General features: G+C 41.2%; 1 protein-coding gene across 1 annotated transcript; it reads right to left on the bottom strand.

Moving 5' to 3' along the window:
* Window positions 1-657: 657 nt before the first annotated feature.
* Window positions 658-12,426, bottom strand: LOC114825089 (UDP-glucose flavonoid 3-O-glucosyltransferase 7-like). Its single transcript, XM_029103429.2, has 2 exons — window positions 11,589-12,426; window positions 658-1,238 (listed from the first exon to the last, which is right to left on the bottom strand). Exons 1-2 carry the CDS (start codon window positions 12,424-12,426, stop codon window positions 658-660), a joined length of 1,419 nt encoding a protein of 472 aa, XP_028959262.2.
* Between the last annotated feature and the right edge of the window lie 1,951 nt (window positions 12,427-14,377).

Genomic DNA, 14,377 nt, shown 5'->3' with positions numbered 1-14,377 from the left:
TTCAAATTCGACATGTTCCTATCACATATAAAGGAGAAGATGTGATTAGTGCAATGGAGAAAAAAAAAATATATCATTCACATAGGAATAGAACATTCAAGTTCTAATAAACATGTATTGGTTAAAGTCGCATGAAAAAACTTTAGGTTTTCATGGGTGTTTTTTAATGAAAACTTTAGGTTTTCATGGTACTGGTGTAAATAAATCAAATCCCTTCTCAACTTTAAAATAGGTAATGATGAGATTTTTCGAGTACAAGATGGAACTTGAGGCAGTTGAAGATGGTCCATCTTTGCATGCCTCAAATTATATTAACATTTTTTTTTTGTTTCGCATTCTTTTTTAGGAAGGTCTTAGGTCCGATTCTCACGAAAGGCAAATTTGAACTACATTATTATTAGCCCATTGTGAAGCTTAGCCCACTCCTCACCTCCTTAGTATAGATAATTTCGTTTGTTCATAAAAAAAGAAACATACTTTTTCTTGCTTGCCTAAAGATTTGTGAAATATTCAATTTAAAGTGCAGTTGACTGGTCATTTAGTACTACGGTCCCGTGATATTCCTCTTCACTTGTAAGTGAGATAGGTGATGCAATCTTAAATTGAAACATAAAGGACCAAATTTGGTAAAATATAAATTGTTCTCTTCTAGAAATCTTAAGCAATATCATAAGACCATAACTGTTGAATCAAAGCATCCAGATCTTCATAAGATGATCCCTTAACCTCAACAGCCCTCCTAGCCATCTCTCCATAAGCCCTAGCTCTGGTACTCATTTCCTCTGCCTTCTTACCCACCATTGCCCTCCTCACAGCCTTCTCTATCTCATCCCTCCTTACACTCTCCCTCACAACCCTCATCCATTCTTTGGCCCCCACACCAACCCCAATACCAAGCACCTGCGTGATCAGCTTCTCGTTGTAAAACTGCTCCACAAAAATCGGCCACGTCACCATGGGTACCCCGACAGCCACCGCCTTGAGCGTTGAGTTCAACCCGCAGTGCATCACAAGCCCTCCCACCACCCCGTGGGACAGAATCTTCACTTGTGGTGCCCACCCTCTTAGCACCAATCCCCTCCCTTCGTCCCTCTTTTCGAACCCTTCAGGCAACCAACCATCTTCCCCCGGTTGTTTCTTCACAACCCAAATGAAATTTTTCTCTGAAGCTTCAAGACCCTCTGCAATTTCCAGCAGCTGGGCATCCACAAAATTTGCTAAGCTCCCAAAACACACATGTTGATGCACAAAACTGGAGGTCTTGGAACAACGTAAATCCGACCGTGAATCTACAATAAACGTAAATGACACAGGGGGATACTACACTACGGGGGATACTACATGATTGCCTTAGGGCCTCAAGCTGCTTTTCGCTATCTAACAAGTTATTTTCTAAATGGTCCGCTGTGAACTCAGAGCGAAATATGGGTATGGCGTCACAAACAACCCCCTCACCCACTAGCATGGAGGAAGAACCAATATTGGCTAAGGTTTGACAATTGTGAGAATCAAAACGAAATATGGGTATGGCGTCACAAACAACCCCCTCACCCACTAGCATGGAGGAAGAACCAATATTGGCTAAGGTTTGACAATTGTGAGGATTATCCAACGTTTCTTTCGTACCAGACTCTAAAAAAAACCATGAAGACCCTGACATGGCAGGCTCAAACCTAGAGCTAGAGCTAGGGGAGCCCTCATCACTAAGACTTCCAGACTCCGACATCTACAACAAACAGAAACAAACTCTATCACTACATGAAGGATCAAAACATAAGGAAGCTCATAGGGCATGAAGAAAAGCTCAACCAGTTCATTATGTTCTTAACAAAATACATGAACACTCAAACAATTCAACAAGAATGAAAACATCCGATCTAGTGGAGAAGACTACCAACCTGAAGATGGTGCAGCAAAGCAATGCCAGAATCCCTATCAAGTAAAGAGCACTCTGTCTTCAAAAATCACTACAAGATGAGCAAATGAAGGTAAGGTAAAGAATGGAAACTTATCCTTTTTATATATAGTTCAACATGGCTATTGACATTCAAAATTCAAATTCAAACCATGAGAAAGCCCCACATGGAAAATCTTCAAACTTCTAACACTAGGGAGTTTCAAATTTCAAGTGTTTCAGTTCCCCCCTTCAAAAAAAAAAAAAAAAAAAAAAAAAAAAAGGGAAGGGGGAACATAGCAGCTTCATCAATGGGATTCAACTACCAATCTCAAAAAACTTCGCACTATCTTTATCAAGATAGTGCGAAGCACAATCAATTTATGGTGCCAACAAAAGCTTCATCAATGGAGGACAAATATCAATCTCAAAAGCTTCGCACTATCTTCATCAAGATAGTGTGAAGCAAGATCAATTTATGGTGCCAACAAAAGCTTCATCAATGGAGGACAAATATCAATCTCAAAAGCTTCGCACTATCTTCATGAAGATAGTGTGAAGCGAGATCAATTTATGGTGCCAACAAAAGCTTCACCTATAAAGCTTCAACCCTTCAACACCAAAGCTTCATCTATCAAGCTTCAACCCCTATGCTTCACCTACAATACAAAATTTCAACACCAAAACATATAAAAGCTTCACACACTCTTCATTAAGATAGTGCGAAGCTAATTCAAGTTTTGTATCCTAAAAATAGCTTCAACTAGTCACGCTATATACCCAAGCAAAAATCTATAGTCAATAAACCTTACCTATTAAACTATTTTCCAGACACAAAACCTTGTGGCAAATAAACAAATTTTGTTCACAAAACCAAGATTCCCTTGAACCTGTACAAAAACACGGGTCAACGCAAACATTTATTTTGTTCTACACCCACAACATCCCTGTCATAAAAAAACAGGCAATTATGTATATGTTTCCAAACATATTATAATAAATCAAACAACAAGCCAAAGTTCCAAGTTTAACTAGAAATCCAACCCAAGCAACCTCTTTCCCTCTCTTCCTCTTCTGCCTCCTTTCATCTATCAAATTTCTGCAACCTTTTCTCTTCTCCAATGGAGCTGAATTTTGGACACCCTACATTTCTTGAGCAGATGAACAACTTTCAAGAAGGAATCGTTTCTGTTTGAGCGACGGAAATTAAAGTGTTGAGGCTCCAAACATGACAGTCGGATTCCCGCAAATTTAAAAGCTGCTGTGATGTTTAGAAGATCTGGAAATATTCAACCGTTAGTTTGTTTTGCATTTTTGATATGTTATGGAAGCGATGATGAGGAACAACTTTGATGAAGAAAGTATGTTGATCTGAACAAGAGACAATGAAGTTTCGAAGCTCACAATAAGTCTGACGGGTTAACAGAAAAATGATGAACAGTCACTCATTATACCTGAATATCTGGAGTTCTACTACTCCGATGGATCTCAAATTTGGATATCTTGTAGTTCACAAGGTGTGGAACAACTTCTATGAAGAAAGTATGTTGAGCTGAACAAGAGAAAATGGATTTTCGAAGCTCACAACAAGTCTGACGGGTTAACAGAAAATTGATGAACATTTACTAATCATACCTGAATGTATGGAGTTGTACTACTCCGATGGATCTCAAATTTGGATATGTTGTAGTTCACAAGATAAGGAACAACTTTCATGAAGACGACTTTGCGATTTGAGCTATAGAGAATGGTGTTATATTGCAGCAACTCAGGCTGATTAGTGGAAACAAAAAGCAATTCCACCCAAACAAAAAAAAAGTAAACAGCAACAAGGGCAAGCTCCCATACACCAAAGAAAAGACAAAAAAGAAGAATAACATAGAAAAGGGAGCTGGGTAGGACACAGGGTGCTCATCAAAAAGAGAGAAAAGCTACTAATTGCACTTGATCTTGTCTAGTCAGCAGCATGCAGCATCAAACACACAAAAGTTGGAAATATTTTTAGATAAGGCATTTATGAAGGTGTGACATCAAAACAAGGCTTCGTTACTTTGACAAATTAGTAACAAGCAAGACACCTCATTCGGCAACTCTCCTCGCCTGAAGACTTGGAAGACTCCCACCATATGCTATCCCACCATATGCTACTGCACCTTGATACTCGGAAGTCTCATAACCACTCAATGACTTGGATTTTTCCAGCCTCCAACCGAGAAGTTTTCCTCACTCGGGAAATTAAGGGAACAATACCTCAAACTACATGCTTCACTCACAAAGCTTTAACAATACAAATTTCAACAAAAGAAAAAATTCATAGAACTTTCTGAAGAAGGCTTTGGTGTATTTAACACAATACGTTGAAATGAAGCAAAGCTTATTTATTAATATTTCCGATAAGCTACAAATATGTACATATACATGAGTCAAAATAAACAAACAAGAGGGAGCCTTCACAAAGGTCGCTTAGGGGAAGTCTCAGCAGTCTGTAGAGCCCCAGAAAGAGAAAGCACTGGAGGGTGGTTATCCGGAGCCTCAGTACTGGACAGAACCCCAGAAGGAGGAGGCATCGGAGGTTGATCATTTGGAGCTTCATTACGCGGTACAGCCCCAGAAGATGACGGCAATAAATGCCTTTGGAACAAACCCACAAACCGCTGATGATCAAGTAAAACCTGACCATCAGATTCCTTCATCTGGTCAAGCTTCCTCTTCATGTTTGTAGCATAGTCATGTGCGAGCTGGTGCAACTGTTTATTCTTATGCTTGAGCCCTCTAATCTCCTATTTGAGACTCATCACTTCAGCAGCCAATGATTCAACTTGGCGGGTTCTAGCAAATAGGCGTTGGGCCATATTAGACACAGAACCTGCACACTAAACACTAAGAGCTAGAGAATCTTTAACAGCCAACTCATCAGACCGTTTGGAAAGTAGTCTGTTATCTTTGGGAGTGAGAGGGTTCCTGGCCACCACCGCAGCGGTCATATCATTCTTCATCATAGAATCCCCAACGGTAAGAGGACCAGTAGGGGATATGAAGGATGGGCGCCATATGTTGTCTGGAGAAGGCGTGGCTGTCTCTTCTCCAAGGTTCAAGTCAAAACCACGGTCGGAGGGGCCAGACATTTTCAAAGGTGTTGAAGAGGGAAGAGGTAAGACAAATCAAGATCTTAGAAGTGCAAGAAGGGAGTTTCTACTGGTGGAGATTCAAGTGTGATGTGGAACTTAATGCCAGCCTCTATAAAAATCTGCACTCGACGGAGCTTAAGAAATCGAAGAGGCGTTTGCTTTCTCAAAAGCTGAGCTGCTCAGAGACCACGAGGGCCGATCTAAGAACTTGAAGAGGCGCTTGCTTTCTCAAAAGCTGGGCTGCTCAGAGACCACGAGGGCTGATCTCAGAAATTGAAGAAGCACCTGCTTTTTCAGCCTCGTCAGCACCTGTCACATGCACACTCAGCTTTGCGGAAATTACGGGCAATCTGTCGAAGATTTCTGGTGAAGTAGAAAGCACGTGAATCTTACTGTTCAATCACCACTCTCCACACGCACCATCAACTCCTCGGGTACCACACATATAACTTTGCCAAAGATATTTGACAAAGTTTAGGCACGAGAATTTCGAAGTTCCAGCTACCCTACTATTACCCACAAGGGTAAAGGAACAACACCACTGCTTGACAACTGGAAAGTCCCTATGTGTGTCGACCTCCGTGTTCCGTGGCAAGACAGGCTGGCAAGAACGTCCAACCTTTACTCACATTCGAGAAAAGACTCCCAACATAATTACTTTCTCAAAAACCGAAGCGGCACCGCTTTCCAAATCTCGAGAGCCAGATCCCCGATGGGATTGCTTGTTCAAAAACTGAAGAGGCATAGCTCTCAGAACTTCGAGAGCCAGATTTCTTTAGATAAAGCTTCTCTGTAATCTTCACACACAACATCAGCTTTCCAGATACCACATACCACTTTTTCAAAGTGCTCTGACAAAGTTAAAACACGTGAAGCTGGCAGCTCCCACTACGCACCAAACGTAAATGACACATGGGGATACTACATTTAGAAAATACCTTCCCTGCAGATTTTTGCAGATTCAAGTGGTCACGCTTTCTCTTATCAAAGACAACACGCTCTCTCTCGCTTCGACATGCACATTCGGCATAACCAGTACATGCTTTCACCAGGCGCATCTTATAACAGTAGTGCCACTGATGGAAGGAAGGCTCACCTAATCCACACTCCATCCAAATAATATAAAACCCGATCAAGGTATCCTATAAACAAGGGTTGAGTTGCCCAGGTGCATAACCAATAAAAGATAGCATCCGTTGCAACCACGGATGCAAAGGTAAATTTACCCCCAAGGTCACTAATGTCTGGGTATAGAACATAACATGGCCCTTGGGTGGCTCAGAAGGCAATTCTTCACAACGCACCAAACGTATTCCTACACTACGGGGGATACTACATGATCGCCTTAGGGCCTCAAGCTGCTTTTCGCTATCTAACAAGTTATTTTCTAAATGGTCCGCTGTGAACTCAGAGCGAAATATAGGTATGGCATCATAAACAACCCCTTCACCCACTAGCATGGAGGAAGAACCAATATTGGCTAAGGTTTGACAATTGTGAGGATCATCCAACGTTTCTTTCATACAAGACTCTAACAAAGGCCATGAAGACCCTGACATTGGAGGCTCAAACCTAGAGCTAGAGCTAGGGGAGCCCTCATCACTAAGACTTCCAGACTCCGACATCTACAACAAACAGAAACAAACTCAATCACTACATGAAGGATCAAAACATAAAGAAGCTCATAGGGCATGAAGAAAAGCTCAACCAGTTCATTATGTTCTTAACAAAATACATGAACACTCAAACAATTCAACAAGAATGAAAACATCCGATTTAGTGGAGAAGACTACCAACCTGAAGATGGTACAACAAAGCAATGCCGGAATCCCTCTCAAGTAAAGAGCACTATGTCTTCAAAAATCACTACAAGATGAGCGCATGAAGGTAAGGTAAAGAATGGAAACTTACTCTTCTCATATATAGTTCAACATGGCTATTGACATTCAAAATTCAAATTCAAACCATGAGAAAGCCTCACATGAAAAATCTTCAAACTTCTAACACTAGGGAGTTCCACATTTCAAATGTTTAAGTTGCCCCCTTCAAAAAAAAAAAAAAAAAAAAAGGGAAGGGGGAACACAGCAGCTTCATCAATGGGATTCAACTACCAATCTAAAAAACTTCGCACTATCTTGATGAAGGACAAATATCAATCTCAAAAGCTTCGCACTATCTTCATCAAGATAGTGTGAAGCAAGATCAATTTATGGTGCCAACAAAAGCTTCATCAATGGAGGACAAATATCAATCTCAAAAGCTTCGCACTATCTTCATCAAGATAGTGTGAAGCAAGATCAATTTATGGTGCCAACAAAAGCTTCATCAATGGAGGACCAATATCAATCTCAAAAGCTTCGCACTATCTTCATCAAGATAGTGTGAAGCAAGATCAATTTATGGTGCCAACAAAAACTTCATCAATGGAGGACAAATATCAATCTCAAAAGCTTCGCACTATCTTCATCAAGATAGTGTGAAGCAAAATTAATTTATGGTGCCAACAAAAGCTTCACCTATAAAGCTTCAACCCTTCAACACCAAAGCTTCACCTATAAAGCTTCAACACCAAAGCTTCACCTATAAAACTTCAACACCAAAGCTTCACCTATAAAGCTTCAACACCAAAGCTTCACCTATAAAGCTTCAACACCAAAGCTTCACCTATAAAACTTCAACACCAAAGCTTCACCTATAAAGCTTCAACACCAAAGCTTCACCTATAAAGCTTCAACACCAAAGCTTCACCTATCAAGCTTCAACCCCAAAGCTTCACACACTCTTCATCAAGATAGTGTGAAGCAAAATCAATTCATGGTGCCCAACAAAGCTTCAACCTCAAAGCTTCACCTACAAAGCTTCAACACCAAAACTTCACCTACAAATGTTTAAAATATATATATATATATATATTATTTTTAATTTTTTTTTCGGAAATTCGAAAATTCAAAAATTCGGAAATTTGAAAATTCGAAAATTCGAAAATTAAAAAAAAAAAAAAAATTGCCTAGGCCTCCTCTTCTTTGAGCCTAACAACTTTCATAACAAATATATATGAAGAAGGAGTTTTGGGCTACCACTTAGAAAGGAAATGCCTCATCCGTCAACTCCCTCGACCAGAGACTTGGGGGACTCCTACCATATGCTACTGCACCTTGATACTCGGAAGTCTCACGACCACTCAGTGACTTGGATTTTTCAAGTCTCCAAACGAGAAGTTTTCCTCACTCATGAAATTAAGGGAGCACTACCTCAACCTACATACTTCACTCACAAAGTTTCAACATACAAGCTTCAACAAAAGAAAAAATTCAAAGAACTTAGTGAAGAAGGCCTTGGTGTATTTAACACAATACGTTGAAATGAAGCAAATCTTGTTTATTGATATCTCCGATAAGTTACAAATAAGTACATATACATGAATCAAAATAAACAAACAAGAGGGAGCATTCACAAAGGTAGGGGAAGCCTCAGCAGTCGGCAGAGCCCCAGAACGAAGAGGCACCAGAGGGTGATTATTCGGAGCCTCAGTGCTAGGCAGAACCCCAGAAGGATGAGGCACCGAAGGTTGATCATTTGGAGCTTCATTACGCGGTACAGCCTCAGAAGATGAAGGCAATAAATGCCTTTGGAACAAACTCACAAACTTCTGATGATCAAGTAAAATCTGACCATCAGATTCCTGCAGCTGGTCGAGCTTCATCTTCATGTTTGTAGCATAGTCATGTGCGAGCCTGTGCAACTGTTTATTCTCATGCTTGAGCCCTCTGATCTCCTGTTTGAGACTTATCACTTCAGCCGCCAATGATTCAACTTGGAGGGTTCGAGCAAATAGGCGTTGGGCCATATTAGACACAGAACCTGCACACTGAACACTGAGAGCCAGAGAATCCTTAACAGCCAACTCATCAGACCGTTTGGAAAGTAGTCTGTTATCTTTGGGAGTGAGAAGGTTCCTGGCCACCACCGCGGCGGTCATATCATTCTTCATCACGGAATCCCCAACGGTAAGAGAAACAGTAGGGGACAAGAAGGATGAGCGCCATATGTTGTCTGGAGAAGGCGTGGCTGCCTCTTCAACAAGGTTTAAGTCAAAACGACGGTCGGAGGGGCTAGACATTTTCAAAGGTGTTGAAGAAAGAAGAGGTCGAACAAATCAAGATCTTAGAAGTGCAAGAAGGGAGCTTCTACTAGTGGAGATTCAAGTGTGCTTTGGAACTTAATGTCAGCCTCTATAAAAATCTGCACTCGACGGAGCTTCAGAAATCGAAGAGGCGCCTGCTCAGAAATCGAAGAGGCGTTTGCTTTCTCAAAAGTTGGGCTGCTCAGAGACCACGAGGGCCGATCTCAGAAATCGAAGACGCGTTTTCTTTCTCAAAAGTTGGGCTGCTCAGAGACCACGAGGGCCGATCTCAGAAATTGAAGAGGCACCTGCTTTTTCAACCTCGTCAGCACCTGTCACATGCACACTCAGCTTTGCGGAAATTACGGATAATCTGTCGAAATTTTTTGGTGAAGTAGAAAACACATGAATCTTACTGTTCAATCACCACTCTCTACACGCAACATCAGCTTTCCAGATACCACATACCACTTTTTCAAAGTACTCTGACAAAGTTAAAACACGTGAAGCTGGCAGCTTCCACTACATTGCTATGACCAAAAAGGGTAAAGGAATAGCATTACTACTTGCTATTGGGAAATTCCTATATATGTCGACCTCCCTCCTCCACGGACAGGCAAACCTGCAAAAATGCTCAACCATTTCTCGCGTTCGAGAAGGCACCCTCAACATAACCTCTCGAAATACTCAGCTTTATTTCCCCCAGATAATACCTCAGCAAATAAGCCACACCAAGAACAAGAGTATCTCATATCATCAGGGTCAAAAGCAAGAGTATCCCATATCATTCTTTCTCCCTGTTCTTGTCTTTGTCCTTGTCCACACCTGCAGGACAAGGAGAAAAAGAGCAGTCAGTCGGAACCTGAAATCAAACCTCCACTCTGGAACTGACTGCTTGGGACCTTTTGCCTGGTTGCTTACTTAGCATTGCTCTCGAGTACTCATCCTCAACTGATGTCAAGGTCATGAATTCCTCCGGTAAATACCTCATGACAGTTGATCAGATATTGGCTCTTTACACTGAAGCTGCCAAGCGTAGATGAGTCACTATGAATGAATGTTCTGAAGGACCATTTAAATGCAAAGGTTGCACACCACTTCTGCCATGCAAAAGATTGAAGCAAAGGGTTCAACGATGAGCTGAAACAGATCACTATAGCACGACACCTTTCTATACCACATTCACTATTCTCTTAACAGTAAGAGTATCCCATATCATCAGGGTTGATTATACTCTAGATTTGATGGACTTGTTTTGACCCTCAAATTCTTGAGTCGACTTACTAAGGCGTCGTGAACTGCACGTACCGATTCACCACTCTTGAATCAAATCCTTAAAGATCAAGCCACCAACGGTCCTTGAATATATCATAAGCCCGATTCAAGATCAAGTGTCCACCACCCTCAATCAAATCCAGCCTAGTTCAAGAATAAGAAAAGCAAAAGTATTTCATATCATCTCTTCTCCATTTGCTTCTCCTTATCCTTGGTGCTATTTACGACACAAAGAGAATGAGAACAATCAACAAGAAGCCGAAGTCGAACCTCCGATCCAGGTTGCTTGCTTGGAAGTCTGATTGCTTACCTTGTCTGTTACCTCCTTCGATAAATCTCCTAGCTCGGCGATTTGGGGGACTTCTACTATAGGGTTTGTATCGCACTTGACCAAGCCCGAAACTACAAGTAAGCTTCAAGTGAAATTGATACATTACCTTGTGCATCTTCATCGGTTAAAGATATCACCCTTGGATGGAGGAAAAGTACTTCCAGAGAAGATGCCACATCTACAAATGAGACAGATAAGGTAAGTGAAGACGATACCACACCTCGGTACTTAGAAGTTTCGTGATTACTCAGCGGCTTGGATCTTGCAAGTCCCCAACCGAGGAGTTTCCCTCACTCGGGAACTTAGGGGAGCACTGTTTGTACCATACTTGACCAATCCCGAAACTACTGCGCACCGGTCAACGTTATACTGTCAAGGACCTAGAAGAGCTTCCCTTCAACCAGGAGGCCAATCACAATGCGACACGTGTCGACATTATAAGCCAATCACAGCGCGACACGTGTCAACATCAGAAGCCAATCACAACACGACACGTGTTAATGTCAGAACAAAACTAGAAACTCTCTTCTATAAATAGGGATCATTCTCCCACAATAATCTCTAATGTCATTTTGTACTAAACTATTCACTAGAACTCACAAAAGGAGAGCTTGAACCTATGTATTTGTGTAAACCCTTCACAATTAATGAGAACTCCTCTACTCCGTGGATGTAGCCAATCTGGGTGAACAACTTATATCTTGTGTTTGCTTCTCTGTCTCTATTCATTTACATACTTATCCTCACTAGTGACCGAAGTAACCAAGCGAAGGTCACAAAACCTGACACTTTCTGTTGTACCAAAGTCCTCACTGATTTTATGCATCAACAACACACAAATAACTGAATTGGGTTTCTTCAAAGCAAGCCATTTGATGCACTCGTGTTGTTCTTCAATGGAGCTTTTGTTCTCTTTAACCAGCTTCTCATTGACTAGATAAAGTGGGCCCACATGCCAAGCTATGATCCCCAAATCATTTCTGTAGTGATCAGCATAAGCAGCTTCGAGCTCATAGAAGCTATTTACCAGAACCCCATGGCTCTGTTTCTGTGCTTTCACACCTTCTAACAACTTCGAAAACACGTTTTCTTCCCCGTTTGTAACAAAATCCGGTAGCTTTTTTCTTGTTAGCTTAATCGCACCTGGTAAGATGGGGATCACGAAGTGGTCCGCATCCGATGAGACGTACAGGTGAGGCTTGTACAGGTGCACGCATAGGATAGCACACAATGGGAAATAACCGATTCCTTGGAATAGGAGCACCGGAACACCAAATTCAGAACCCAAGTCGGTAGCCCAAGGGAAGAACATGTCGGCCATAAGGCAGTTGGGTTTCTTATGCTGCAAGAACTGCTCAATCTGCGGACCAAGCAAGCCGGTTGCTGTAAAAAATTGTAAATGCATTTCTGGGGTGGTGGCACAGTGCAAGCTCTGGCAATTTTCCGGCAATCCAACATCTGCAGTCGGGACTCTGATTGTGAATATTTGTATTTGTGAACTAGAATAATTTTGAAGTTCGCTTTGAATGGAGGGTGCATCTGGAGAGGTGGTGATTATGGTTGCTTTGAGACCTCTGGAGACAAATAGTTTGGCCAAGTCCATGAAGGGGATTATGTGGCCTTGAGCCATGAAAGGGAAGAAAGCAATGTGAAGCTCTTGGTTTTTGGTTCCCATGGTGGTTCTGAGCTCTTGACTTATGAGACCTACCAGTACAAGCAGTGGCGAAGCTAGGATTTGGCTCGGGGAGGGGCGAAATGCAAAAGAGTGCAAAATTCAATCGAAGCGGTTGCTTTTACATTGAAAAGTACAAAGTTTTGAGTCAATATTCATAGCAGAAAACAATCTCTCCACCAAAGCGGTTATATCAAAGCCAATATAAACAGCTTAAACTGGTTAGGATTAGATTCGAAAAAATGTTAGGCGCTAGTCAGGCAGCAGAGTGGGGCCAATCAACTATGCGCCTAGGCGAGATTTAGGCAGGAGCTTAGATGAATTCAAATTATTGTAAAATACGCATTAAACAATATTTACATTATTTTTTAAAAAGTAATACAATATTTATAGATAATGTGATAGTTTAAGATAAATATGGTGGGGGTGTTTGAAGAGAAAACAAAAATACATACAAGAATATAAAAAATTAAAAAAAAAAAATAAAGAGAGAAATGGGCAAAGTGGGGTTAGAAGAGAAAAAAAAGGGGGTGGGGGGATGGGAAAACAAACAAGTGGGGCAGAAAGGTAAAGACTAGAAGAGAAGTGGTGGGTCAGGGTCAGTACAATGTTTTAAGAGAGAAAAAATGTAAACAAATGATCAGCATAATGAAATCGATTTTTTTTTCTTTTTTTTTTTGCCAAATGACACCGTTTTGTACAGGGAATATCAAACTCATAATCCTTCATCTTCTTCCCAAGTTCACCACTCTGCAACCAGTGGCGGATTTAGGATTTTAACATCGGGTGGTCCTAATATAAAGCGCCAGAAAAATTAAACGAAAGCAACATTGAATAATTAAACAATGAATTATAGTTTTTCATTCATAATATTTGTACAAACAACATTAGAAGCTACAAGGACTAAATTTATCCACGACCAGATTATACTTGGAAACGTGTGATGATAATTTTATTGTCAATACAAGAAAATAACAACAAAATTATCATTTAACCATTGAATCTCCATTTTATTGCAGAGTGAACTCTTAATGATATTTATGGCGGGAAATACTTTCCACCCAAACACTTACTTAAATTTTGGAAATGAGGGGATTATTAGGTTGTGTAGAAAAGAAACAAAATTAGAATTTGATAAATTGAATAGTTAATTAGGAAGTGGACCGTATAAAGCACAACACGTGGCTTTTTTGAAATTTTTTAATAACAAATGTTAAGGCTTTCAGCCTCCCACATAGCTTGGGAGAGTGCTTTCAAACCTATACCAAAAGCACACCGTTTTGCTTAAATGGTTAGCCTCCTTCTTCGTCTTCTTTTTCTTTTTCGGGTTTGCAGACAGCCATAACACAGCAGCCGCCGCTGCTCTTTCCCTCTATCACATACCTAGACTTGGATGGTCCATGGAGGTCTCACAGCCATTGATCTAAACTGCCGGTTGGTCCCGGGACCACCCAGATCCCTTAATAGATCCGTCCCACCGGAGCGGGAATTGTCATTTCCGACAAGAGCAAAGGGGCCGAACCAGCGCTCCTAGGCGTGTTTTCCGGCAAGGGGAGTGGCGGCCGCCACTTCTCGCCCTCCCGTAGCTTCGCCACTAAGTACAAGTGGATATTAGTTGTCTTTGATAGTTGCATGGGAGGGAGCATTTTTCATTCCAAACATTTGAATAAGGGACAATGATTGTCTGCCCTCCCACTTTTGGTGCCCTCCTGCTTTGTGTGGCCACAGTTAAGCCAATGATAAAATGTTGACGTGGCTTAACCGTGACCACACAAACAGGAAGTCACGGGAGGGCACCGGAAGTGAGAGGGCAGACAATCCTTGTCCTTGAATAAGACACCAGACACAAACGAGCGGTACCAAAATACAATGAGGTGTCCGTTTGTCCGTGTCTAAATTTTTTATTAGAGTAATGTTAGGAGACTAAATTAACAAACCAAATTATGTGTGATGA

This window comes from Malus domestica, chromosome 05 (assembly GCF_042453785.1).
Source record: "Malus domestica chromosome 05, GDT2T_hap1".
NCBI lineage: Eukaryota > Viridiplantae > Streptophyta > Magnoliopsida > Rosales > Rosaceae > Malus > Malus domestica.
The sequence above is the reverse complement of the archived record's forward strand: the minus strand, read 5'-3'. Positions and strand labels throughout refer to the sequence as shown.

Coding starts and splice junctions, on each gene's coding strand:
- LOC114825089 (XM_029103429.2), bottom strand. CDS start 12,426: ATGGGAACCAAAAACCAAGAGCTTCACATTGCTTTCTTCCCTTTCATG. Junction 1,239..11,588: donor GAAACCCAATTCAGTTATTT/GTGTGTTGTTGA, acceptor TTGTGCATCAAC/ATGTGTGTTTTGGGAGCTTA.